The sequence below is a fragment of the Vulpes vulpes genome, chromosome 12 (assembly GCF_048418805.1).
Source record: "Vulpes vulpes isolate BD-2025 chromosome 12, VulVul3, whole genome shotgun sequence".
In the NCBI taxonomy this organism is placed as follows: domain Eukaryota; kingdom Metazoa; phylum Chordata; class Mammalia; order Carnivora; family Canidae; genus Vulpes; species Vulpes vulpes.
Window position 1 is genome coordinate 129,670,691 of NC_132791.1, and position 26,901 is coordinate 129,697,591.

The window sequence follows — 26,901 nt, forward strand, 5'->3', positions numbered from 1 at the left end:
AAGGGTGCTGGGATTCGACAAGGCCATTACTGGTTGCTAGCATAGTGAGCAGATTTGAGGAGATGGAAACCTATAATGGTTTGTTCCTATAACACTCAGATCTGCTTTACTATGGAAGAGGCTTAGAAGGAAGGTTGGATGGATGTGAGCCATGCGGTCAAAATTTTTTTAAGAAAATTAATGTGATAATGATAGGAAATATGATTTGAGGAAATATATGTTAGAAGGAGAGTGAAATGTGGAGTTTTCTGCTATGATCCATACGAAGGAACATAAGTCTAAATTATGGCAATGGCTTCAGGAAGGAAATGGAAGAGACAAGACATTGTAACTTATAAATTATAACAGGATGAAGTGCAAGACACTTGATACATTAATATGGCCACTGTGGATTTAATATAATGGTAACTTTTAAATACTCTATTCATCTTACAAACAAAAGTCAAAATGAAGTTTCAAAAGGTATGCTTGTTTCTGGACAAGATGGCAAACTATCACCCACTCATGAATCCTGTCTTTGACAAAATGAAAAGATACTAAACCAGAAGATGGCACACCAAGAATGGTAAATATCTGGGAGACTCTTGTAAATGGGAGAGTAGGTAACCTGCAGCCAAAGAGAGTTGGGTACCGAGGTCGGGGCCAGGGGAGGAGGATTTCAGGCTGCTAAGTTTTCACAGTGCCCTGAATGGATCATTTACACCATGTCGCCATTTGAGGCTATAAACAGCAGTATCAAGCGACAGCCATGGACAGCAAGGTGCTTGATGTTACATAGCATGTAGTCTAGCTGCTGTGGGAAACAAGTTACAGTTTTAGTAGAAAGGCTGGCATTTGGAATCGCAAACTCTCAGATTACCAAACAGAACAGATACAAAATAAAATGTACACTTAAGAGACAGAATACTCTTAGAAGAAAAACACAAACCAGTTACAAAGAAATAAAAATCAGACTAACAGTGAACCTCTTCAGTAAAATGACGAATGACAATCTTACACCTAAAGGAGCTAGAAAAAAAAAACAGAACAATCCCAAAACCAACAAAAGGAATATAAAGATTAGAGCAGAAATAAATGATATAGAAACTAAAAACAAAAACAAAAAAACAAAACAAAACAAAAAAAAACACACACACACAACAGATCAATGAAACCAGGAGTTGGTTCTTTGAAAAGTCTTTAAAAAATTTGATGAACCATTAACCAGATTCATCAAAAGAAAAAAAAGGAAAGAAAGAAAAAAGGATGCAAATAAACAAATTCAGATATGAAAAAGGAGAACTGACATCATAGAAATACAAAGGATTATAAAAGAGTATGATGAAACATTATATGCTAACAAATTGGACAACCTATAAGAAATAGGTAAAGTCCTAGACACATATAACCTCCAAAACTGAAACAGGAAGGTATAGAAAATTTGAACCGACGAATTACCAATAGAGAATTGAATCAGTAATCAAAAACTGTCAGAAAAAAAATCTAGGACAAAGTGGCTTTGCATGCAAAGTGTACCAAACATTTAAAGAAGAGTTAATACCTATTCTTTTTAAACTTTTTCTTTTTAAACTATTCCAAAAAAGAGAAGAGGACGGAAAAAGCATTTGACAAAGTACAATATCAATTCATGATATTGTAGATTTGGAAAGAAAATATCTCAACATAATAACGGTCTTACATTAAAAAAAAAATTGCACAGCTGAGGCACCTGGGTGGCTCAGACAGTTAAGCATCTGACTCTTGATTTCGGCTCAGGTCATGATCTCCAGGACCTGAAATTGAGCACTGTGTAGGGCTCAATGCTTTGTGGGGAGTCTACTTGAGGTTTTCTCTCTCTTTCTCTGTCCCTCTTCTCCACCCCATTCACAATCTCTCTCAAATAAAAATAAATACATCTTTTTAAAAAATGCACAGCTAACATCATACTAAATGGTGAAAAACTTAAGGGATTGTTTGCTAAGTTCTAGAATAGGACAAGGATGTCCACTTTTATTCAACCTAGTACTGAAGTTCTGGCCTCAGCAATTAGATAAGGAAAATAAATAAAAGACATCCAAGTTGGTAAGGAAAAATAAACTTTCACTGTTTGCTGAAGACATGATACTATATATAGTAACCCAAAGGACTCTGTCCAAAAAAAAAAAAAAAAAAGTGATAAATGAATTCAGCAAAGTTGCAGTGCCACTTACAATGGCACTGAGAATAATAAAATACCTAGAAATAAACTTAGCCAAGGAGGCGAAGGACCTCTACTCTGAAAACTTTATGAAACACTGATGAAAGAAATCAAAGATGACTCAGACAAAAGGAAATGCATTCTGTGCTCATGGAATGATTGAAAAAATATTGTTAAAATGTCCATACCACCCAAAGTGACAGATTAGAGGTCTGTGTTTAGTCTTGGAGATTTTTCTGTGTCTGTCTGTCTCTCTCTCTCTCTCTCTCACACCCCTAAGAACTTGAAATTACCTTTCAAAGTGCCTGAGATTGTGCATCAATCCTGTCTTTGAAATGGAAAGTAATCCTTATATTCAATCCAAAAAGATACTGAGGAATGTTTCACTTGTATGACTTTTTTCCCAACCCACTCATCTGACACCACCTAGGACAACTCTACCTGTCCAGTTGTCCCCAAGGCCATGACTACCTTTTACACAAAAGGAAGTTCAAACGCACTTAGTACCTACAAAAATCAAATACTCCTCTCTCCTAAGATGTGAGTTCTGGCCAACGATTCTCAGTTATGTCATCCTGCATTCAAGTTCACTTTACCAAGCTTAAGTAGTTTGTTCTTACCTATTTCTTCTAAATATTATGATAAAACCAGCTTATGATTCATAAAAGCTGCAAATTAACCCAAAGTGCATGAGCACTATTTCCTTCTTTCTTTAGTTTCAACCAATGTGAATATAGCTCAAAGCCTAAATCCAAATATAATAAAAGTTTTAAAAATTTATAAAATAGAATTTCTTTCCACAAATCAAATCTTCTGAAGGAGAGAGAGAGGATATAATTTCCCTGTACAATAAAGGACTGTGGCACTGGATCCGTTTAGCTTGCCACAACCCCCCTCCTTCACTCTATTAAAAAAGGGTAAAGACTGAAAACCAACAGTCCGGATCTGAACAATGAACTAGATTCACACCTTTTTCTAGATTCAATTTGATCAACAAATGAATTTTTGGCCTCTATCTGATATAAAGCTTACAGTATACTCTTGTGAGCTCCTAACTTGTTCAGCTTCACATGAATAAAAAGCTAAAATTTCTGGGTTTTACATAAGATATTTTGGAATGTCCAGTAACCTATTATTAATTTAACTAAAAAGCAAAAGGTCCATTCGTACCCTCACCTCATCAATCTAAAAGATTCTGCAAATAATTTTTAAAAAGAGAGAGGGACATCAGTAATTCCTTTGTTAAAAATCATGGATCACCCCTGCCCTGGGCAGCAGAAGGGGTCCCATGTGGAGGCTCCGGGCAGGAGTGATGTCTACACTGTACCTGAAATGAAAGACACTGTCACTGCCCACAGCCCTGCAGATGGCATCATGAACTCCACCCCACTGCTCCAGTGAAGAGGGGTGTCCCTCCCCCCGACCACCATCAGCTCGTCCACTGTACGGTGACAGTCCTACCAGGGACAACGCGGTGAGGTGGATTAGGACTGCGCTGTCAAGGCTCCGTCCATGAAACTGACAAGGAAGTACAACCCACAGAAGAGAAACAGAACACGGGGTCTGAACCTAAATAGGTTGACTACCTGCTGAAACAGACAAAGGCACTGGAATCTTGTAATACTCAAAATGCCCAGAGCCCAGTCCAGATTTATTCATTCTGCAAGAACCAGAACCTATTATTCTTTTGTTTTTTTGTTTTTTTCCTATTATTCTTTTGAATAAAAGAAGTTAGCAGATCCCAACACCAGCATGGCAGTGGAGGCTGGAATTACTGAGCAAGTGTGTAAGTAAGTCAGTGACCATACACGAGCCCCTGAGCATCCAGAATGCTGGTGCAGCAAACAGAGATCACAGATTAAGTATTTCCCTCAGACTTTTAAGGAAACCATCAAAATGAAATTCTTTCCCCACCTCCCAGGTCCTTTATTTGTTGGTGGGTCCCTTCTGTTTATTTAGTCCTTTTGCTCAGATCTAAGTCTCAAATTCTTGGAACCTACTCCAGTTATCACAATCCTGACTCTAAGGTTCTCTGCAGGCACTGTCACTACAGAAAGGTAAGTAAGGCAAGTGAACTCATCGTCCCCTCCCCTCAGCCGCGTCCTTTCCTCCACCCTCTGCCACCACTGTATCTGGAGCGGCCGGCACTCATGTGCCTCTACTGAGGAGGCTGTCCTGCTCACCTTTCCGGCTGAAGCATCCTCTCAGAATCATCTGGAAGTCTCTGGCTCCATAAAAAAACCACGTCCACTGTCACAGTAAGCTTAACTGGCCTTCACCATCTTTTTAAATAAGCCCCCGCAAACACAAAAGAGCAGACAATGCACACTGAACCAGCCATGCTGATATGTCTGCATAGCTGACATTATTAGTAAGGAGACAGTTCCTATATTCCAATCCCTTTATTTGCTAGAAATTTCCAGATCTCCATTCCCTGGTTTCCACATGATGCTCAGCAAGTAGGCTGCAGAGCAGAACACATGACTCCATGTCTTCTACCATGGTCCTCACTCTCCATGGCCGGGCTGTGGCCCCACGGGTGCCTAATTTACATTAATCTGAGGCTGGAAGTTGCACACACTTTGGGTGACTTTTCAAAACTCCTTGAAATGAGTGAACAGTTATTTTCCTGTTTGACTCACAATTCCTCTCATCCAGTTTTTCTTTTTCTACTTATGTCTAACAGGAAAATTATAATATGCTAGCTGTACACAGATGAAGTCCTAATCTATTAATATGTCCCTTAAAGGAATTCAAGTTTCACAAAGAACGACTCATCATACTTCTTAGATCAGAGTGAGAGACCTATGGGGTAAGCTTTTAACTTATATCTTAACCCAAACCTGTTATAGGTATTTTAGAATTCCTGGATTCTGGAGTTTTTGAAACTGATAAATGTTCTTTCACAGCTAAAATACTAATACCAGTACACTACCCTCTCCAGGTCACTCATAAACACACTAGATCAACAGATTTTGTCTTAAGCTAATAGTTGTAATTAAAAAAAAAAAGGTATCAAGAAGAGAAACTGAATGTGGAAAAAATCTACTTGAAAATAATTAAAATATGCTTACATATTTACTTCTATGTTGTTATGAAAAAGAGGTTTGAAGACATTTCTGAGAACTACAGTGATACTACGGCAACCAGTGCAAAATAACTCAAGATATGAATCAAGCTAAAACTGGACCAACTGTCAGTACACTTACATGAAATGCCTATTACATCAGGTAGAGAGTAAAGATGAAATTAGGAACAAGGATATCTGGCAACTTTCTAGCAGCCTATTTAGTTGAATAAGCAGAGTCCAAATAACCAAGGATCCGAAAGCTGGAACACAGTTGTTGGGGGCCGCATCTGTACTTTCAGGAGTGGGAAGAACACTTTGATGTCCCTGGTGGGCTAGTAATTTAAAAGAAAAACAAATACCAAATAATCCTACAACTGCTGAAGCGACGGTGCTCCACATAGCCAGCAGCAAGAATAGAATAGCCAGCACTAAGCTTCGGGATAGCTTCACAATAAGAGAAGGAGGAATATAAAGTTATTCTAAACCTCTGAAAAAAGCTTTAAATACACTTAAGGGATGGTAAGTTTCTGTATTCTTCACGGACTCCTTGTCTAGCAAAAAACATAGAAAGAAACTTATACTTTGTGTTTTCAGGACTTTGCTGAATTAACATTACCCCCTACACTAGACCCTTCCTGCTAGCCTATAAACACTGCTGTATCCTTACTGACCTAACCGCCTCATTCCTCACTGTCCCATGTAGCACTTTCTAGAAAGAACTGCCTCTCCATACCTCCCATCTCCTCATTCCACCTTGACTTTTTTCCTGTCAAGGTCATGGTCACCAATGACTTAGATTCTGAGACTCCAATGACCAACTCTGTCCTCACCTTCTTCACCCCACACCAGCAGTTGCCCACAGTCAACAATTCTGTCCCTGATGAAAGATGCCCTCCTCAAGGTTTATGTGGTGCTACAGCCTTGTGTGCTGTTGCCTGCTTGGGTTTTTGCTTTGTTCCCCTGAGGAAAGCTTGGTCCCGCCTCTCCTGCCTGTGACTCTATGTATCAGACTCATCAGGGCCTGTCTGTGAATTCTCTTCCTTCTCTCTCTGGATGATGGAATGCTTCGTAAACACCTAAATGTTCCCTAGATGCTAATAAGTCCCAAGTCCTAGCAAGCTTGTTGAGGTCCCCGCTGTATAGCCAACATTCCCCTGGACACCCGCATGTCAACTGTCCATCAACCCCAAAGTGGCACAGCAAGTCCACTCTCCACCTGCAGCAACACCCCCCCACACACACCTGGGCACTAAGTGGCGCCACCTCCACCCAGTCCCCTGGTCCAGAAAACCAATGTGCAAATCCATTCTGAGTTTCCTCAGCAGTACTTCCAACATCCAGCCTGGTGGCACCACCTTTCTCCTGCTCTACCACAGCCACCACCTCTCACCCAGAGGGCAAACCCCTGGCTGCTTTCCTTCCTTCCTCTGAACCTCACTCAAACTCACTTGTACACAACAGCCAGGGAGAGCTTTCACAGTGGTCACTGGAATCATAGCTTCTCCCCTGCCTAGTACTTTCTCAGGGTGCCCCACCACAATGGGAATAAGACACCAGCAACTTTCAGTATCCTGAGCAGCACCCCTCCTCATCATCTCATTCCACACTACCCTTTAGTCTCTGTGCTCCGATCACACTGACCTCCTCCAGGCTTCCCGAGTCTGCCAAGCTTAGTCCCTGCTGTCCTCACTGCTTACAAAGGGCTTCCCCCTCAACTCCATCTGGCTGGTCTTCTCATGGCTCACGTCTCAGATTCAATGTCACTCCTGGAGCAAGATATTCCCTAACTATCCAGTCCAAAATAGGACTTCTCTCATTTTCTGTATAATAGCATCTGTGTTTTCCTTTTACAGCATTTACAATAATTTCTAACATTTTTTTTGCTTATTTACTTGTTTAATTTTTTTAAATCTCTTACATTTTAAATATCTTACAACCCAACAATAAGTCTACGGGATTGGCACCATAACTCTTCTGCCTTCCATACCATCCCAAGCACAAAAGCACTGACACAAACTAGGTGCTCAATGAAAATATTCTGAATGAAGGACTGAATACATAATTACACAAATAATAAAAACATCTTGCTCTGGAAAGAGGCAAATGTTATATGAATCCCCCTGTAGAAAGAGACGTTCATACATCACAAATCTCTGTGCCTTTGATAATAGTAAAATGAATACTCAGCTGAGAATGCACACACACTGGGCACTGCTATAAAAGCCTTACATTTATTAACTCATTTCATTCTGATGAGACACCTATGAGGCAAATACTGTTATTATCCCCATTTTATAGATAAGAGAACAAAGAGAAGGTGAGTAATTCTCCTATGTCACATAGCTAGTAAGTGCAAGTGCTGGATCTGGGCCCAGCAGACTGGCTCCAGAAGCCACCTTCTCATCAGATGTTAGATGAGTGAGGGCCCAGGTCCCTGCCAGCAGACAGCCTGGCCCTCTGTGCAGAACCAAGGGAAATGGCTGGGGCAGGGTAGTGACAATGAGCCCCGAAGTCCCGTCCTCCCCCCAGCCCCAAGCTGAGGTGCTCTCTCGGGAGTCTCTGCAAAGTCTCTTCCAACTCTTCAACAGAAGAGAGTCAGCTCTGACAAGATGTAAAGATTCCATCTAATAGGGACTTGGAATAAATTGCATATACTAATCCTTGAACAGGAAGGAAAACAGTTATATTCTAATAATGACATTACATACCAATGACAATTTCATACTTAATATATGTTTATGTTGAAAATACAACATAATAGTAACAGAGTTTTATCTTGGGAAAGAAAATTATCTTTTTTGATTAGAAAATTATTTAATTCCTATACTGCTCTGTTTAAAAAAATAACTATGAAATTGCAAAACCAGGAAAATTTTCAGATTACTAAAGAGTGGCTCATGTAATAAATGAATGATGGAAACAGCTAAAGCCATCCTTTCTTAGATGCATCATTTTTGTGAATCCAAGTGTTAATTTTTTTTTTTTGAGTTTAAGAACATGATGATAGTTTACTCATCCTAATTAGCACAGTGTTTGCAAGGCGTAGCTCTGCAAAAGTAGAGAGATCAGTGGTATTTATGTTCGACTAGTTAGATTTCTAAAAAAAAAAAAAAAAAAAAAAAAAGTTATCCAACTGAACAGGGAACAAGGTGAATCTATGCAAAGGGAACCCCAAGAGCAGATACGCAGATACAAAAGTTCAAGAGTGAGTAGCACATTATGAAGCAAAGAGAAAGACCCAGAGAGTCCATGCTGTACAAAACCAGGGCATGTGGTATAAAGAAGTCAGTACAGAGACAGACAGCCAGTCTGAGAGAGACCACAAAGAGGCATTTTATTTTATTACAAAGCAATCAAATTCATTTTCACAAAGCTAAGTATGTGATGCAGAAAGATAAGAGGAGAGTGCTGGGTGAACTTCCAGGTTTAACCTGAGGACCCATCTGTCCCTGTCGGAACCGTAAATGCCAAGGCAGCCACACGCCAGGGGGCCCTACAACTTAACCCGGGGCAACATCTCACCCTTACTGGGGAGCTTTCTTTCCAGTCAGACCCCTGGTTTCCTCCCCCACCATGTAGCCTTCCTGGATGAAATCTCATTTGAAGAGTCTAGTGAGCCTAACAATGTCACTTCTCCCCACGGTGCTGACCCTAAAATAAATTACTTCAGCATGAAAGACTTTATCGTGTGCTTCTGCCCCTACACTGAGCTCCACGCTCCACCTTTTCCCTATGTGGAGGATGGGACCGTGGATCCAACATGAGATGGCTATTAACAGACTATTCCTACATCCTAAAAGAGAAAAATGAGGGTTTGGGAAACAGAATTAATTTGAATTTTTAATATTGGGTTGGGTCTTAAAAGGTAAAAAATTAACACAGACCTATGAAGTCACTTCTGTGGTGCTCTCTGTGTCCAAAGTGAAAACCCTCCAGTTACAAGGACAGTGTATGTACATGTTAGCAAAGGGTGAGCAGGGGCAGAAATGGAAGCTGGGGACCCCACAGGAATGAAGTCGTGAAGGAACTGAACAGCATGTTCCAGAAAATGTTGCATGGCGTTAAGAGCCAACATTTACAGCTATTCACACAACAGGCTTGCCAATTTCTCCCAGTTTACTATTCTGGGCTCACACCCCTTCTGTACTATTTTGTCACCACTCTTCATCAAACCTGGCAAAAAAAAAAAAAAATGCTCAGGTGCAACCAGTTCCTTGGGTCTTCATTTCTGTATGAAGGCTCCGGTGTCACACAAAACTTGTATTCAATACATTTGTATGATTTTCTCTTGTTCATCCATTTTCTCTGGCAGACCCCTCTGAGAATCTAAAACAGTAAACGATGCTTTTTTCCTTCTCATGCTACAAGATCATAGGACTGGATTCCCTGTGCAATGCACACAGCTATATCTTACGGCCAGATCAAAGGTGAGATAAAAATGTGACCGGCGCAAATTCAGAGTTAGAGACCGAGAAAGACAGTAAGGTGACAAAATCATGCAGTAAACTTCAATCTTACTCAAACTTGAAAACTAAGCCAAACAAGTTCACTTATACTTCAAGAGGAAGAAAATAAGCCTCCAGCAGATACCACGATCATGTCTCTAAAATGTAAGATAAGATCTTTGCAATAAGTAGGATTACTTTTACAATACTTTTGCAATTCAGTAAGGGATAAACATAGTAGTTCCAATCATTTTATTTTATGCTCTAAGTGAAGCCTTTGAGAATAATTTTATATTGTTAATCTCAGAATAGCTATATCATAATATGATATAATATGCATACATATGGATACATACGTGTTTGCATATGTGTACATATTTTAAGGACTGCATGGACCTGAATAATCAACAGAACATTCAAAATAGCGGATAAAGAAGGAAATCAGGCTGGAAACTGTTACAGGCTGAAATGGAGTCTTGACAAGGAGTGCACCACCACACACTGAGATAAAAAACTAACTGCTAAATGAGAAAATCAAAATGTGTATAAATTTGGTTGTTAATTTAAAGAAAAATAAAAGTTGGTTTAAGAACAGAGGGTGAAAAAAAAAAAAAAAGAACAGAGGGTGTAAGAATAGGGGTAAGAGGTGTAAGAATAGTAACTCCGCAATGAACTGGTACAAAAGCTGGATCGTGTCAGGAACTCGAACAGAGCGCTTACATGTATCTCGGGCGGGGGGGGGGGGGGGCCAGTCTCCTCAGGCAGACTGTATCAAGCCTTATCAGTGATGATTGGAATAAAAACGGTGATTCAATTAGCTTGGATTGTTGCTTTTTGAGACCACTGACAATCACCAGTTGTTGAGATGTCATAATAACTCAAAATTACAATACTGTAAGGTCTGAGGACTTTGAGGTTTTTTTTTTTTTTTTTTTTTTTGACTTTGAGTTTTTAGAGGACTTTAACCTTTTTCCTTGGTTCTGAAATTAGCTTTAATTGACTTCCCTTATTTTAGACCTGATATATAGGCATTTTTATAATATTACTAAATGGATGAAATGAGTGGTTATTTTTTAATTCCAGAGAAAAAAACCCCGTTCCCTAGGAATAGGAATCACAATAAGCTCATGCCTTTGCCTAGTGAGCAAGCAACTGCTCTGTAACCAACAGCATTACTACTCTACAATACAAAACCAAGCCCATTTCCAGCTGATGAAGAGTCCTTTGAAAACTATCACCTATTATAGTAGTTGCTGACTTTGCACGAAGGGGAGGGAGAAGGCAAGCATGAGCACAGTAAACACATAGCAAGTGCACCAGGGTACCACAATTACACTGGCCATCTGCTTCCTGTCTTCCTCCAGCCAGGAAACTGGTACACACTACCGACAGATCAATGCAAGGTTTTACCAACAGGGACAATTTGGTGATAAGGTAGGGGAAAAAAAAAGGATAGGGAGGAAGAAGTGGAAACCATTGGGATGATATTGATATTTCAGCACTAACCTGGTTTAGTTTCTTCCAGAGATTGAGGACAGGGGACAGTTCATTAGACCAGATTTCTCTGTCAAATTTACAACCAGCTGTTGCCAATCTGCCCAAGATCCTCAACTGTGAAATAACCTGGAAAAAATAAGTAGCAAAAAATGAACAGAGAGAAATAGTAAGGATACAAAAATATCTACATTTTATAAAAATAAAGGCCAAATATCAAAAAGTTTTAGTCCCATTATCTCTTCAGTTGGCTTAACATTTAACTGATTTACTTAAGCAGTTAAAAAGTAAAAGAACTTAAAAGTGAGAAGCCGTTATAAAAATTACATGTTATAATGCCTCTTATTTGAGAAGCAGCTTCTTTAGTCAGAAAGTTCTAATTATCTATTATTAATGATTTCTAAGTGTCTGTTTGCTCATGTCTGAAACCCAAAATATTTTTTGGTTTGATGTAAACCTTGTAATTTCCAAATGCTAATTAATTAAAGATATTTTTTTCTAAAAAGAAGTGGTATGAAAGATAGTACACAGCATACCAAAGCACATAAAATAGTAAGACAATTTTAAGTCATTATTTTTTGGCACAAATTATAAATCTCAGGTTTAAGGCTCTGTATTAATTTTAGTTGTCATGTAAATGTTCTGTCATACTTCAGACAAATGAACCATGTGTGGTCCGGCTGGTGAAAATGAGGTAAGGTACACAATAACTCCCAACACAGAGCGTTCCTTCTTCATCATTCTGCCTGCCCAGACCCCTCTGCTCGCATCTGTCTTCTTAGGAGGTCCTTAGTGATTTCCACTACAACAATGGTAACTCATTGTTAATCACCTGCCAAGAACCAGGCAGCTGGAAGCAAGGACGCTAACTAGATGCAGATACTGTGATGCATACAAACCAGTAAGGTCCCCACTCACTGACCTTCATGCACATTTCAGCACAAGATTAAAAGTGTGCTTTCCTCGCTTACCTGACATAAAATAAACCCACAACAGCAGGCATGTTTTCCTAAGCTAGTATTTTAAACATCAACCTTTGCAGCATGTTGACTAAATTTCTGTTTTATTTTTTGAAAGATGTAAATTGTTTCTCCATTTTTAATAGATTGGGCTATATTTCATATTTTGTTGGATCCTTGTATTAGTAAAGTTTGTGACAAAATAAGGGCCCTAAATCTTTCAAAATGAATCTACTACTCAATTGTTAAACATCCACAATCATGCTGTAAAACTCAAGTTACTTCTGGAGCTTTTGATTGATTCTCTCATCTTGGAAAACTCGTAGGGATTCAGTGTTTCATTTCCTTTGTTTTTCTGATAAATTATTTTCATTTGCTCTAGCTGAACCTTACAACAACACCTAATTTATCAGCTTTGCTACAACACAAAACATCACTAGTTGGTAGTCAGAAGAAGTGCTATTTTAACTCTGGTAACATCTGCTATCACTTATTTGTGTTTAAATTTATCAAACATGACAGAAAACAAATAAGAATGCAAAGCGATGTCTAAAGGAAAAAAGTTTCAAAAAAATTTTTAGATGATGTAAAAAACCATTTTAAAAATATTTACTAGTCCAAAAAGGTAATGTTTTCTGTCCTGCAAAAATAATAGGTGAGGTTTGCTCTCCTTAATAACATCATAATATACTATAATCTTGAATAAAAAAGGAGTTCAAATATATAATAAAATATTTTTACAATGAGGACAAAGCTATAACTTAAAATGGTGGACCATTTTTTGTTTTTACAAAATCTTACATATGTATTTTTTTTACAAAGCACAGGTAATAAAATGTCTTTCCATGATTCGTATTTTAAGCCAATTAAAAAGTACTTATTCAATAGTACTTCTTTTTTAATTTTTAATTTTAATTTAATTTTTTAATAGTACTTCTTTTAAATGATGTAGAAAGATGAGAATTTCCATGAACAACGCATCTGTGTTATTTCTTTTATGCAACCGGCGTGCTCTGGGGCAAGTTATGGAAGACGCTGGTGCTCCCACTCCACCAGTCCTCCTTCCTGAACAATGAAAGGCATCTGAGGAATACCTAGGCTTCTCCTGAGCACTGATTGTGTTTATTATAAGGCACTAAATCTGAGAGTGAACTGAATTTTCCTTTGGATAGTATGAAGCACACAGAGGACTTTCTGGTCTAACAATATTGACTTCATAGAACTTTATTTTTAAGGATTTTACTTATTTGAGAGAAAGAGAGAGAGAAAGAGTATGAGAGCATGAGTAGAGGGGAGGGAGAACAGACTCTCCCCTGAACAGGGAGCCTGACGAGGGACTCAGTCCCAGGACCCCAGGATCATGACCTGAGCAGAAGGCAGACACTTCACTGATGGAACCTCCCAGGTGCCCCAACTTTATAGAACTTTAGAGCATGAATTCTGTTGACTGTTTTGTCTTCTTTTGGCATAAACTGTTTCTCTAGTTTTCTTTTCCTTTCCTCATTTTTCTCTTTGGCTGATTTCGTCGACTATTGATTTTACACTGATAGAGTACTTATATTTTTAAGTCACCACTGGTGTAATCCCTCTTGGAATGAGAAGGAATATAGGTTTTGAAAATAAACAGTCCCAATTTACAGATGAGAAAATGAAATAAATTACATATTTGTCTCAGGAAATATGGTGGACATCTGGAGAAAATTCTATAACTGTACATTTAAAAATTATGGTTAAATATCATCATCAGGGCAGCCCGGGTGGCTCAATGGTTTAGCACTGCCTTCAGCCCAGGGTGTGATCCTGGAGACTTGGGATCGAGTCCCACGTCAGGCTACCTGCATGGAGCCTGCTTCTCCCTCTGCCTGTGTCTCTGTCTCTGTCTCTCTCTCATGAATAAATAAAATAATAACTAACTAAATAAATAAATAAATATCATCATCATCAATAAACAACCTTTATTTTATTTTTTTTTATAAATTAATTTTTATTGGTGTTCAATTTACCAATATACAGAAAAACACCCAGTGCTATAAACAACCTTTAAAATTTATGATTGAAGTGCCAGGAAAATTAAGGGTAATCTTTATTTTTTATTATTAAGTTTTTTATTTTAATTCCAATATGGTTTACATGCAGCATTCTACTAGTTTCATATATACAATATCTTGATTCAGCATCTCCACACAGGTCAAGGAGGCAGGGCTAATCTACACCCACACGTGTTCTGAAGCCAGCCCCTGCTCTGGGACATCTGCCTACTCCAAAGGGCCTATACCTTGTTAATTTACTTTTTATCTTGAACTACTTTCAGATTAATGGACAAGTGATAAAAACACTACAGAGAGTTCTCATTGTATACTTTGCCCTGCTTCCCCTAGGTTAAATCTTACAATCACAGCAGTTGTCAGTTAGTAATACTACTAATTAAGCTACTACAAGCCTTATTTAAATTCTTCCAGTTTTCCCACATATGCCATTTTTCTGTTTCCAGAGACTACTACATTATATTTAATTGTTATTTATCCATAGTCTCACCCAAAACAGTGAGAGTCAAGGGAAGATTTTCATACCCTTGACACATGTGAAGAATATTGTTCGATGATTTTGTAAAATGACACTCATTTGAGTGCAATGGTAAGGTTCATAATTCCAAAGTTAGGGTCTGGAAATCCATAGGAAAAGACTAGAGACACATGCTTTGGCCCGCCATGGCTTCAGGGTGACACTGTGATCTCCTGGAAATATCATGATTGTGAAAAATCTATATATCAAAACCATGAAACTGGAGTGAATGAGATTCTGCAGGAAAATTAGAGCAGTAAAGTAGATCTTTCTGCTCAGATCATGATCTCAAATGTCACCTCTGACTCTGCACTGGGCGTGGAGCCTGATGGAGAGAGAGTCCCCCTTCTGCTGCCCCTCCCTCACTCATGCTTGCACACGTGTGTTCACTCTCTCCCTTGCTCTCTCAAATAAATAAATAAATAAATCTTAAAAAAAAAAAAAGAAGAAGAAGGAAAAAGAGGGCATCTGGGTGGTTCATTCAGTGAAGCCTCTCTGCCTTCAGCTCAGGTCATGATCCTGGGGTCTTGGAATCGAGTCCTACACACATTCAGCAGGTAGAGTATGCTTCTCCCTCTGCCCCTGCTCCTTCCCCTGTTCCTGCTCTCTCTTTTTCTCTCTCAAATAAATAAATACAATCTAAAAAAAAAGAAACAGTTAAAAAAACTGATACAAAACAGCAAATAAAAAACTTCAAGTCAGTTTACTGAAAAGACTAATAAAACTATGAGATTTCTGACTAGACTGGGTGAGACTAAGAACATCATGAGTTTGTTTTTAATAGTTCCATGTGATAAGAAGTTACAAATTTTGTTAATAGAAATTCCGAGGAATATATAAACTAATAACAGAGTCTCGAGAAAAAAATAACAAAACTATATTGGGGCTATAGTTTAAAAAATTAAGTAAGTTAAAAATACCATCTTAAAGCAAACCCTAGATACCAACTGTTCACATAAATGTTCTAACATTCCTCAAACAGCAATTCAAATCATATACTACCCTTCAGGGGCTAGAAAACTAGGCAGCATTCCTCAAATCAAGTAACAGAGCCAAGTAAAAACATTATTACAGAAATAAGAGACATTCAGAGATCAGTCTTACTCCTGAACACAGACACAAATAAATATCAATCAACCTCTAAAAACTATATACATGATAATTTTGAATGTATGGTTTACACATAGGAAATATAATTCACCACATAAACAGATTAGATAAAAAATATATAATAACCTTAATGCTGGGAAAAAACATGGTCAGTGAAATTCACCAATACATTTTTGACAAACTACCCACAGCAAAACTAGGAAAGATGTGTAAGACTGTTACAAAAGCCTTCCATAAATTATGCCTTCCTATAAGCACCTCCCTTTGCAATGCAGTATTGCTCTCCTCTCAACCATGAGATATCTGTTTCTCCACCACTTCGAAGCTAGGCTCATCTGGTGACGTGCATTGCCTAAAAGAACGTGCTATAGTGATGTGCAACTGTCAAAGCTTACACTCTATGAGAATTAGCCATTCCTGCCCTTGGAACCTGGAACAGCATGTGAGCTTCTACTGAGAACAAGTCACCCCAGCCAATAGCCAGGGTCATCCGCACACATGACCAAGGCCATCTAGGGGCCCTTTGGCCCCCTCAACTCTCCAACTGAAGGCAGCCTCATGTTTGAAACCAAAGATGAAAACAAAAAGAAATAACCCGTCAATCCTCAGAATTATAAAACAATAAAATAAAATAAATCATATCACTGTTTCAAGTCACAAAATTTTGGGTGGTTTGCTGTGCAGCAAGGACTAAGTGAATCATCAAGAATTACAGATAATTTCTTTAATCTGTGTTATGAATGGAATGTCTGCAACTCCCCAGAATTCACAGTGAAGCTCATCCCCAACATGACCATATTGGGAGCTAGGCCTCAGAGGGAGGAAGGAGAAGATACCTCGGAGAGCTCTTACATGCCCTCAGCCTGTCTGCAGATACACAGGAGGAAAACCCACATGTGTCCACCTCCCACCTACAAAGCTGGAATGAAAGTCCTCACCAGAAACTGAACACACTGGCCCCCTGGATCTCAGACTCCCAATCTCCATGGCTATGGAAAAATAAGTCTGTTTTTCAAGCCATCCAGTATGTGGTACGGGTGGCCCCGAGCTTATAACAGCTCTATTTCACATGTTTCAACTTTGCAGAGTTGCAAAAGTAGAAACCACTTATCAAATTCTGGTCTTTCCCTGGCTACGGGTACACATCCACACTCCCTCATGATGCTGAGTGTCAGCCCTGCATGTACCAAGGTAAACAACCGAAGCACTTACAACCATTATGTTTTGAGCATTCATTATAGTATTCGATAATTATGTGACATATTCCACACTTTATTATAAACTTGGCTTTGTGTTAAACGATCTTGCCCAACTGTAGGTTCATGTAAGTGTTCTGAGCACATGTAAGGTCAGCAAGGTAAGTTACAAGGTTTAGGAAATTAGGTGTATTAAATGCATTTCCACTTCCAATATTTTCAATTTATGATGGGTTCATCGAGATATAACCCCACTGTAAGTCAGGAAAGATCTGTTTTGTTACAATAGCCCAAGCAGACTAATGCAACCTTATAAATGCTAACTACAAAATGTGGCAAATATCAAAATCACTAATCAAATGTTAAAAGGCCTTTAAAATCCCTTCAAAATCAGAGCAAGATTAGAATGTTGACTATCATTACTTGTATTCAACATTTCACACAACAATCTAGCTATCCCAAGAAAACAAGGAAAGGCAGTTAAATGAATGAAGAATGTAAAGGAAAAAAAAAGCTAAATCATTTTCTCAGGCAATATAATAATTTACCAAAACATGAACTTAACTTATATTTTCATATATTTTATATTCATGGTATATATTTTTCTATTTGTGTATATTTGAAATAAAAAGAGGGGCGCCTTGGTGGCTTACTCGGTTAAGCATCTGACTCTTGATTTGGGCTCAGGTCATGATCTCAGGGTTGTGAGATCGAGCTCCGTGATGGGCTCTGCATTGGGTGTGGAGTCTGCTTGAGATTCTCTCTCTGCCCCTCCCCTCCCAACTCTCAAATAAGTAAAATCTTAAAAAACTTCATTAGATAATATTATTTTTTATTTTCAGCTCAAATATCATGTCCTTTTTCAACAGTCACTTGGGTACCTACCCCTAAACCATCTTCACGCTCCCACCAGAACAATGTGCTTCCCGGTGTTATCTAATGTACCAGGATGTAACAAACCATATTCATCTTCCCACATACCACATAAAGGAAGCAATATACTAACATGTAAAAGTGGGATATAGAAGAATATTCAAAAGTTTATCTTTATGTTTCCAAAGGGGAGGGGGGAACCTCTTCTACATCTCTCATGTCTTTCAATAAAAATATTTATACCTCTCTCTCTCAGCCCCGGTGGCTCAGCGGTCTAGTGCCACCTTCAGCCCAGAGCGTGATCCTGGAGAACCAAGATCAAGTCCCACGTCAGGCTCCCTGCATGGAGCCTGCTTCTCCCTCTGTCTGTGTCTCCACCTCTCTCTCTCTCTCCTGTTTCTCATAAGTAAATAAATAAAATCTTTAAAAAAATATTTATGCCTCTCACACACAAAACCAAGCTGTGATCTGTGAGATGAGATTTCACTCAAGATCAAAAGTGAAATGCACCGTCCACTCCCGCATGTTAAGAACTAACATCATTTTTTAAAGCAATATATTAAAAGCCTAAAATTAAAATCTCAGGAGATCTCACTCATGCAATTTAAGCAAAATAAGAATGAATCTCCCTATCATCAAAGGATGTTTAAATTTCAGTAGGACTAGCAAATATACCAGTTTCAAATACTGAGATAAGAGGCTGAACATTAAATTATGAGTAATAGTTTCATGTATAACTTTGGTTAAATACATTCTTATATATACACATCCATACACACAAATATATAAGACGACTTCATGTCTTCTAATACTTTTATCTGCTTCTTTCAATTTGTTATATACATTTGAAAACAGTTTGGCAGTTAATTAAAAAATACGTACCTGTTGTATCATCCACCCATTATACTAAGTACCAGACCAAGAGAAACAAAACATGCTCATACAAAGATAGAAAATGTGCAAATGACCACAGCTGCTTAATTTCAGTAAAGCCTCAAACTGGAAACAATATAAATGTCCTTCAGTGAGCAAACGAGTAAGCAAATGGTGGTATAGCCACACAGTGGATTACTATTCAACAAGAAAATGGAATAATCTCCTGATACACACAACAGACCAACTCTTATAGTAATTATGTTGACTGACAATCCAGAGGACAGTACTTAATTGTATAATCCTTTTATAAAAATTCTATAAAACGCATACTAATCTGCAATGACAAAAGAAATGAGGAGTTGCATGGGGTAGGAGGAAGAGATTACAGTGTTACAGAAAACTTCTGGGGGTGATAGAAATGTTCACTACCTTGATGAAACTCTAACAGGTGCATACATATGTAAAGCTTTATCAAATCATACAATCTAAATATGTGCAGTTCATTTAATGTCAACTAACTTCACTAAAGCTGTAAAAACTGAAAAAGGATTTTTACTAAAACAACTTTAGAAGGGACTATTTCAAGATGGCAGTATAGGAAAATCCAGAACTCACCTTGCCCCATAGATACAACAGATCTATGGCTATATATGGAATAATTTCCTTGGAAAAAGTCATAAACACCTGATGAAGAGTGCCTCTCAAAATGGTTAAGAGAGCTTCATTGAGATAGGTGGGAGAGGCAGACATGCCCTTGCTAAAAATCCCACCCCAGAATGATAACCCACAGTCAGGAGGATTCTCAATAATCTGAAAATTTCTGCAGACAAATAAGGGCTTTGCCCTACTCATCAGGCCCCCCAACCCTTGGGTTTTTGTGGCAAGGACACAGCCCTGATAATGTTGGGCTTTGAAAAGCAATGAAGAGTATGAGCAGGAGAAACAGAACTACATGGAACAGAGGACCTGCTCTTAAAGAACTCACACATATATTCATTCCCAAAATCAGCATTTTGGAAAGTTAACTAGACCACTGGTGAAGGATACTGGCTTACTAATCTTAAATTGACTACTGAAAAGACAGAAACCTGTTGGGACTCTTACCAGGGATAGAAGCCATGATAGGTATCATTTTTGCAATCTCATCCTACCTTGCTAATGCTTGCACTCAACAGGTGTGATCCTGGCAATCATTCTCTAACCTGCTAGGCCCCACCCCACTGTGCTGCAGCTGCACAACAGTGACAGGATGAGTGGCCTGCCCCAGGTACGAGGGCCACATATCCAACAGCCAGGCAAGCTCCCCACCATTCCATCCCCAAGACAGCCACATCACAGCAGCTGGGAGAACATGCTTCCCTTGTTGCTCCCCACCCCTTGGCCTTGGCTGATCAATAGTTGGGCAAGTGTCCCACCCCCATCACACTGCATCCAGGCTCCAACACAGTTGAGGAGTGCATGAAGCCCACAAATTCCCCTAGAGCACAGGCCATGGTGCCCACAGGGTACCGTGCACTTGGGACCCATGAATCATCTCCTACATCAGACTACTCCTTTAAGAATGGGAGAGGAAGCTGTTTTACCTAGTACAGAGAAAAACACACAATCAGCTAAAATGAGTACACTGAGAAATTTGAGAAATATGTTCCAAATGAAAGAACAAGACAAAACTTCAGAAAAAGACCTTAATGAAACAAAGCTAGTCTATAGGTGATAAAGAGTTCAAAGTAACGGTCATAAGGATGACACTGAACTCTGGAAAAGGATGAACACAATGAGAACATCAACAAAGAGATAAATAAATAAATAAATAAATAAATAAATAAATAAATAAATAAATAAAATGATAGAAATATATATGATAGAAAATGTGCAAATGGAATCTTAAAAAAATATATTATATATATTCATATATATATATATATATATATGAAAGTACCAAACCCAAGTCAAGTCACAGAGACGAAGAATACAATAATTGCACTAGAAATACACTACAGAGATTTAACAGCTGACTGGATAAAGTAAAAGAACAGATCATTGAGCTGGAAGACAAAGCAACAGAATCCTCCCAGACAGAGCAACAAAAAGAAAAAGAATTAAAAGAAGTGAATATATCTTAAAGGATCTAGAGGCCAACATCAAACAGACAAATGCACATATGTATTATAGGGTTCTCAAAAGCAGAAGAGAGAGATAAAGAGGCAAAAACTTATTTGAAAAAATAGATGAAAACTTCCCTAATCTGGGCAAGGAAACAGACGTCCAGGTCCAGGAAAGCCAGTGAGTTCCAATTAAGATGAAACCAAAGATATCTACACCAACACATACTATAATCAAAATGGTAATAGTCAAGGATAAAGAGAGAACCCTAAGAGCAGTGAGAGAAACACCGGTCACATAGAAGGGAAACCTTGCAGCTAAAAGGATATCGCAACTTTTCTGTAGAAACCTCATGGGCAGATGAGAGTGGCATGACATACACGGAGTGCTGAAAGGAAAATAAACTTCCAACCAAGACTAATCTGTCCGGAAAGGTTATTCTTAAGAGCTGAATGATAGGAGAGGAGTTTCCTAGATAGCACAAGCTAAGAAGTTCATCATTAAATTAGCCCTACAATAAATGTTAAAAATTTTTCTTTAAACTCTAAAAAAGATGACACTAGTAACAAAAAACATGAGAGTAATAATCTCAAAGGAAAAATCTGTAGGTAGCATTCAAAGAGGATTTAATAATTATCATTCTCAAATCCTTCCAAAAAACTGAAGTGAAGGCTTTTAACACACTTTGTGAAGCCAGCTTTACTGTGATACTAAAAGCAGAGAAGAATGCTACAAAAAAATTACAGGTCAATATCACTAATAAAACATAGATGTAAAAATCCTCAATAAAAATATTAACAAACCAAATCCAATAATACATTAAAAAGATGAGAAATCATGATAAAGTGGGGTTTATCCAAGGAATGCAATAATGATTCAACATCTGCAAATCAATGTGGTACATCACTTCACTAAATGAAGGTTAAAAATCCTATGATCATCTCAATAGATGTAGAAGTAGTATTTGGTAAAATTCAACATCTATATCTGATTAAAAAAAAAACTTTCACAAGAATGGATATAAAAGAAACATATGTCAACATAATAAAGCCCATATATGACAGCCCTACAGCTAACATCACACTTGATGATGAAAAAATGAAAGCTTTTCCCCTGAGAACAGAACCAAGTCAAAGTTTAATTTTCCCTCTTACCACTTTTATTCAACGCAGCATTGGAAGGAAGACCTAGCCACAGCAATTAGGAAAAAAAATGTATCGAAATCAGAAAGTAGTAAAAGTGCCACTAATTGATGATGACATGACACTATATGTGGAAAACTAGAGAATTAGCAACAAAAAAATCTGTTATATCTGCTACATGAGTTCAATAAAGTAGCAAAATGCAGTTATCAACATGCATAAATCTGAAGTGCTTCTATACACAAATAATGCAACATCAGAGAGAGAGATTATAATTGAAACCAAAAGAATATAATACCTAAAAGTAAGTAAATTAAGGAGATGAAATACTATTCACAGAAAATGGAACTGATGAAAAGAACTGAAGATGACACAATGAAATGGAAAGACATTCTCTAACAAATATTGTTAAAATGTCCACACCACCCAAAACAATCTACAGATTGAATGCAATCTCTATTAAAAACTTCAATCCTGGGGTGGAGTCTTTTGGTTTTTTTATGTAGAGTATCACGTCATCTGCAAAGAGGGAGAGTTTGACTTCTTCTTTGCCAATTTGAATGCCTTTTATTTCTTTTTGTTGCCTGGTTGCTGAAGCTAGGACTTCTAGTAGTATGTTGAATAGCAGTGGTGAGAGTGGACATCCCTGTCTTGTTCCTGATCTTAGGGGAAAGGCTCCCAGTGTTTCCCCATTGAGAGGGATATTTGCTGTGGGCTTTTCATAGATGGCTTTTAAGATGTTGAGAAATGTTCCCTCTATCCCTACACTCTGAAGAGTTTTGATCAGGAATGGATGCTGTATTTTGTCAAATGCTTTCTCTGCATCTGTTGAGAGGATCATATGGTGCTTGTTTTTTCTCTTGCTGATATGATGAATCACATTGATTGTTTTACGATGTTGAAATAACCTTGCATCCCAAGGAAAAATCCCACTTGGTGAATAATCTTCTTAATGTATTGTTGGATCCTATTGGCTAGTATCTTGTTGAGAATTTTTGCATCCATGTTCATCAGGGATATTGGTCTATTATTCTCCATTTTAGTGGGTTCTTTGTCTGGGTTTGGAATTAAGGTGATGCTGGACTCATAGAACGAGTTTGGAAGTACTCCATCCCTTTCTATCTTTCCGAACAGCTTTAGTAGAATAGGTACGGTTTCCTCTTTAAACGTGTGATAGAATCCCCCAGGGAAGCCATCTGGCCCTGGACTTTTATGTCTTGGGAGGTTTTTGATGACTGCTTCAATTTCCTCCCTGGTTATTGGCCTGTTCAGGTTTTCTATTTCTTCCTGTTCCAGTTTTGGTAGTTTGTGGTTTTCCAGAAATGCGTCCATTTCTTCTTGATTGCCTAATTTATTGGCATATAGCTGCTCATAATAGGTTTTTAAAATTGTTTGTATTTCCTTGGTGTTGGTAGTAATCTCTCCTTTCTCATTCATGATTTTATTAATTTGAGTCTTTTCTCTTCTTTTTAATAAGGCTGGCTAATGATTATCTATCTTATTAATTCTTTCAAAGAACCAGCTCCTGGTTTTGTTGATCTGTTCCACAGTTTTCTGGTCTCTATATCATTCAGTTCTGCTCGAATCATTATTAACTCTCTTCTTCTGCTGGGTGTAGGATCTATTTGCTGTTTTTTCTCTAGCTCCTTTAGGTGCAATGTTAGCTTTTGTATTTGAGTTCTTTCCAGTTTTTGGATGGATGCTTGTATTGCGGTGTATATCCCCCTCAGGACTGCTTTTGCTAGAAGTCATATAGCAATTTGGCAGTGTGGCAGGATACAAAATCAATACCCAGAAGTCAGTGGCATTTCTACATTAACAATGAGACTGAAGAAAGAGAAATTAAGGAGTCAATCCCATTTACACTTGCACCCAAAAGCAAAGATACCTAGGAATAAACCTAACCAAAGAGGTAAAGGATCTATACCCTAAAAACTACAGAACACTTCTGAAAGAAATTGAGGAAGACACAAAGAGATGGAAAAATATTTCATGCTCATGGATTGGAAGAATTAATATTGCGAAAATGTCAATGTTACCCACGGCAAGTTACACATTTAATGCAATCCCTATCAAAATACCATGGACTTCCTTCAGAGAGTTGGAACAAATCATCTTAAGGTTTGTGTGGAATCAGAAAGACCCCGAATAGCCAGGGGAATATTAAAAGAGAAAACCAGAACTGGGGGCATCACAATGCCAGATTTCAGGTTGTACTACAAAGCTGTGGTCATCAAGACAGTGTGGGTCTGGCACAGAAACAGACACATAGATCAATGGAACAGAATAGAGAATCCAGTAGTGGACCCTCAACTCTATGGTCAGCTAACATTCGACAAAGGAGGAAAGACTATCCACTGGAAAAAAGTCTCTTCAATAAATGGCGCTGGGAAAATTGGACATCCACATGCAGAAGAATGAAACTAGACCACTCTCTTGCACCATACACAGAGATAAACTCAAAATGGATGAAAGATCTAAATGTGAGACAAGATTCCATCAAAATCCTAGAGGAAAACACAGGCAACACCCTTTTTGAACTCAGCCACAGTAACTTCTTGCAAGATACATCCACGAAGGCAAAAGAAACAAAAGCAAACTACTGGGACTTCATCAAGATAAGAAGCTTTTGCACAGCAAAGGATACAGTCAACAAAACTAAAAGACCACCTACAGAATGGGAGAAGATATTTGCAAATGACCTATCAGATAAAGGGCTAGAATCCAAGATCTATAAAGAACTTATTAAACTCAACAGAAAAGAAATAAACAATCCAATCATGAAATGGGCAAAAGACATGAACAGAAATCTCACAGAGGAAGACACAGACATGGCCAACAAGCACATGAGAAAAAGCTCCACATCACTTGCCATCAGGGAAATACAAATCAAAACCACAATGAGATACCACCTCACGCCAGTGAGAATGGGGAAAATTAACAAGGCAGGAAACCACAAATGTTGGAGAGTATTTGGAGAAAGGGTAACCCTCTTGCACTGTTGGTGGGAATGAACTGGTGCAGCCACTCTGGAAAATTGTGTGGAGGTTCCTCAGAGAGTTAAAAATAGTTCTGCCCTACGACCCAGCAATTGCACTGTTGGGGATTTACCCCAAAGATACAGATGCAGTGACACGCCGGGACACCTGTACCCCAATGTTTCTAGCAGCAATGTCCACAATAGCCAAACTGTGGAAGGAGCCTCGGTGTCCATGGAAAGGTGAATGGATAAAGAAGATGTGGTTTATGTATACAATGGAATATTACTCAGCCATTAGAAATGACAAATACCCACAATTTGCTTTGACGTGGATGAAACGTATTATGCTGAGTGAAATAAGTCAATTGGAGAAGGACAAACATTATATGGTCTTATTCATTTGGGGAATGTAAAAAATAATGAAAGGGAATAAAGGGGAAAGGAGAAGAAATGAGTGGGAAATATCAGAAAGGGAGACTGACCAGGAGAGACTCCTAACTCTGGGAAATGAACTAGGGGTGGTAGAAAGAGAGGTGGGTGGCGGGTCGGGGTGACTGGATGACGGGCATTTGATGAGATGAGCACTGGGTGTTATTCTCTATGTTGGCAAATTGAACTCCAATAAAAAATAAATTTATAAAAAAAAGAAAGATCACCAACAGAAACTCAAAAACAAACAAACAAAAACCTTCAATGGCAATTTTCACAGAAGTAGAACAAAGACTCCTAAAATTTGTATGGAACCACAAATGGCCCAGAATAGCTAAAGCAATCTTGAAAAGAAGAATAAAGCTGCAGGCTTCATGCTCCTTGATTGGGAACCATATAAAGCTGTAGTAACCCATCAGTAATGGTACCGGCACGAATGGGTTTACAGATCAATGGAACAGAGTGGCAAGGCCAGGAATACAGGCATGCATCTATGATGAATTATTTACGATGACAGAAGGAGAATACAGAATGGAGAGAGGGCAGCCTCCTCAGTAAATGGTGTTGGAAAATTATACATCAATGAAATGATGAATGACCACTATCTTATCCTGCACACAAAAAGTAACTCAAAATGGATTAAAGACCTCAGTATAAAATCTGAAAACATGAAACTACCAGAAAACAAGTGGTAAGCTCCTTGACACTGGCCTTAGTGAGGTTTTCTGAATCTGACAAAAAATAAATGAGACTACATCAAACTAAAAAGCTTTTGCACAATGAAGAAAACCATCAACAAGATGAACCTACTGAATGGGTAAGTTATTTGTAACCCTCATCTCTGATAAGGGGTTGACATCCAAAACCAAGAGAGAATTCATAAAACTCAACACCAGAAACCAAAAAATTTGATTTAAAATTAGGCAGAGGACCTAAATAGACTTTTTTTCCGAAGACGACACACAAATGATTGACACATGAAAAGATGCCCAATATTACTTATCATCAAGAAATGCAAATCAAAACCACAACAGCTATCTCACATCTGCTCGTATCAAAAAGACAAGAAATAACGAATGTTGGAGTGGATGTGAAGAAAGGGGAACTGTCATGTACTGCTGGAGGGAATGTACCCTGGGCCAAGCACTTTGGAAAATGCTATGGAGGTTCCTCAAACATGAGAAACAGAACTGCCTTGGGATCCAGCAATTCCACACCTGGGTATCCACTGTGAGAAAATAGAGACACTGATTGGGAAACATATCAGCATCTCTACATTGACTGCAGCATTAGTTACAATAGCCAAGATACAGTACCAACTTCAATATCCACTGACAGATGAATGGTTAGAGAAACATATGGTGTGTATCTGTGTGTGCATTATGTATATATCATGATACATATATGGGAGATTATATGTGTGTGTGTGTGTATATATAATTTAAATATGAAATAATTTAGTCATAAAGAAAAATGACAGCTGGCC

The 26,901-nt window shown here is 38.3% G+C and overlaps 1 protein-coding gene across 9 annotated transcripts in view; it reads right to left on the reverse strand.

Moving 5' to 3' along the window:
• DYNC2H1 (dynein cytoplasmic 2 heavy chain 1) overlaps positions 1-26,901 on the reverse strand; it is a 339,344-nt gene that overhangs the window by 100,927 nt on the left and 211,516 nt on the right. For all 9 annotated transcript variants that reach the window (XR_011995854.1, XR_011995852.1, XR_011995853.1 and 6 more), the window contains one exon: positions 11,198-11,314. Coding sequence is in view for 5 of the 9 variants with exons in the window: in XM_072729934.1 (XP_072586035.1) it covers positions 11,198-11,314 (117 nt within the window). In the remaining 4 variants the exon portion in view is untranslated. The remainder of the gene's footprint in view (positions 1-11,197; positions 11,315-26,901) is intronic.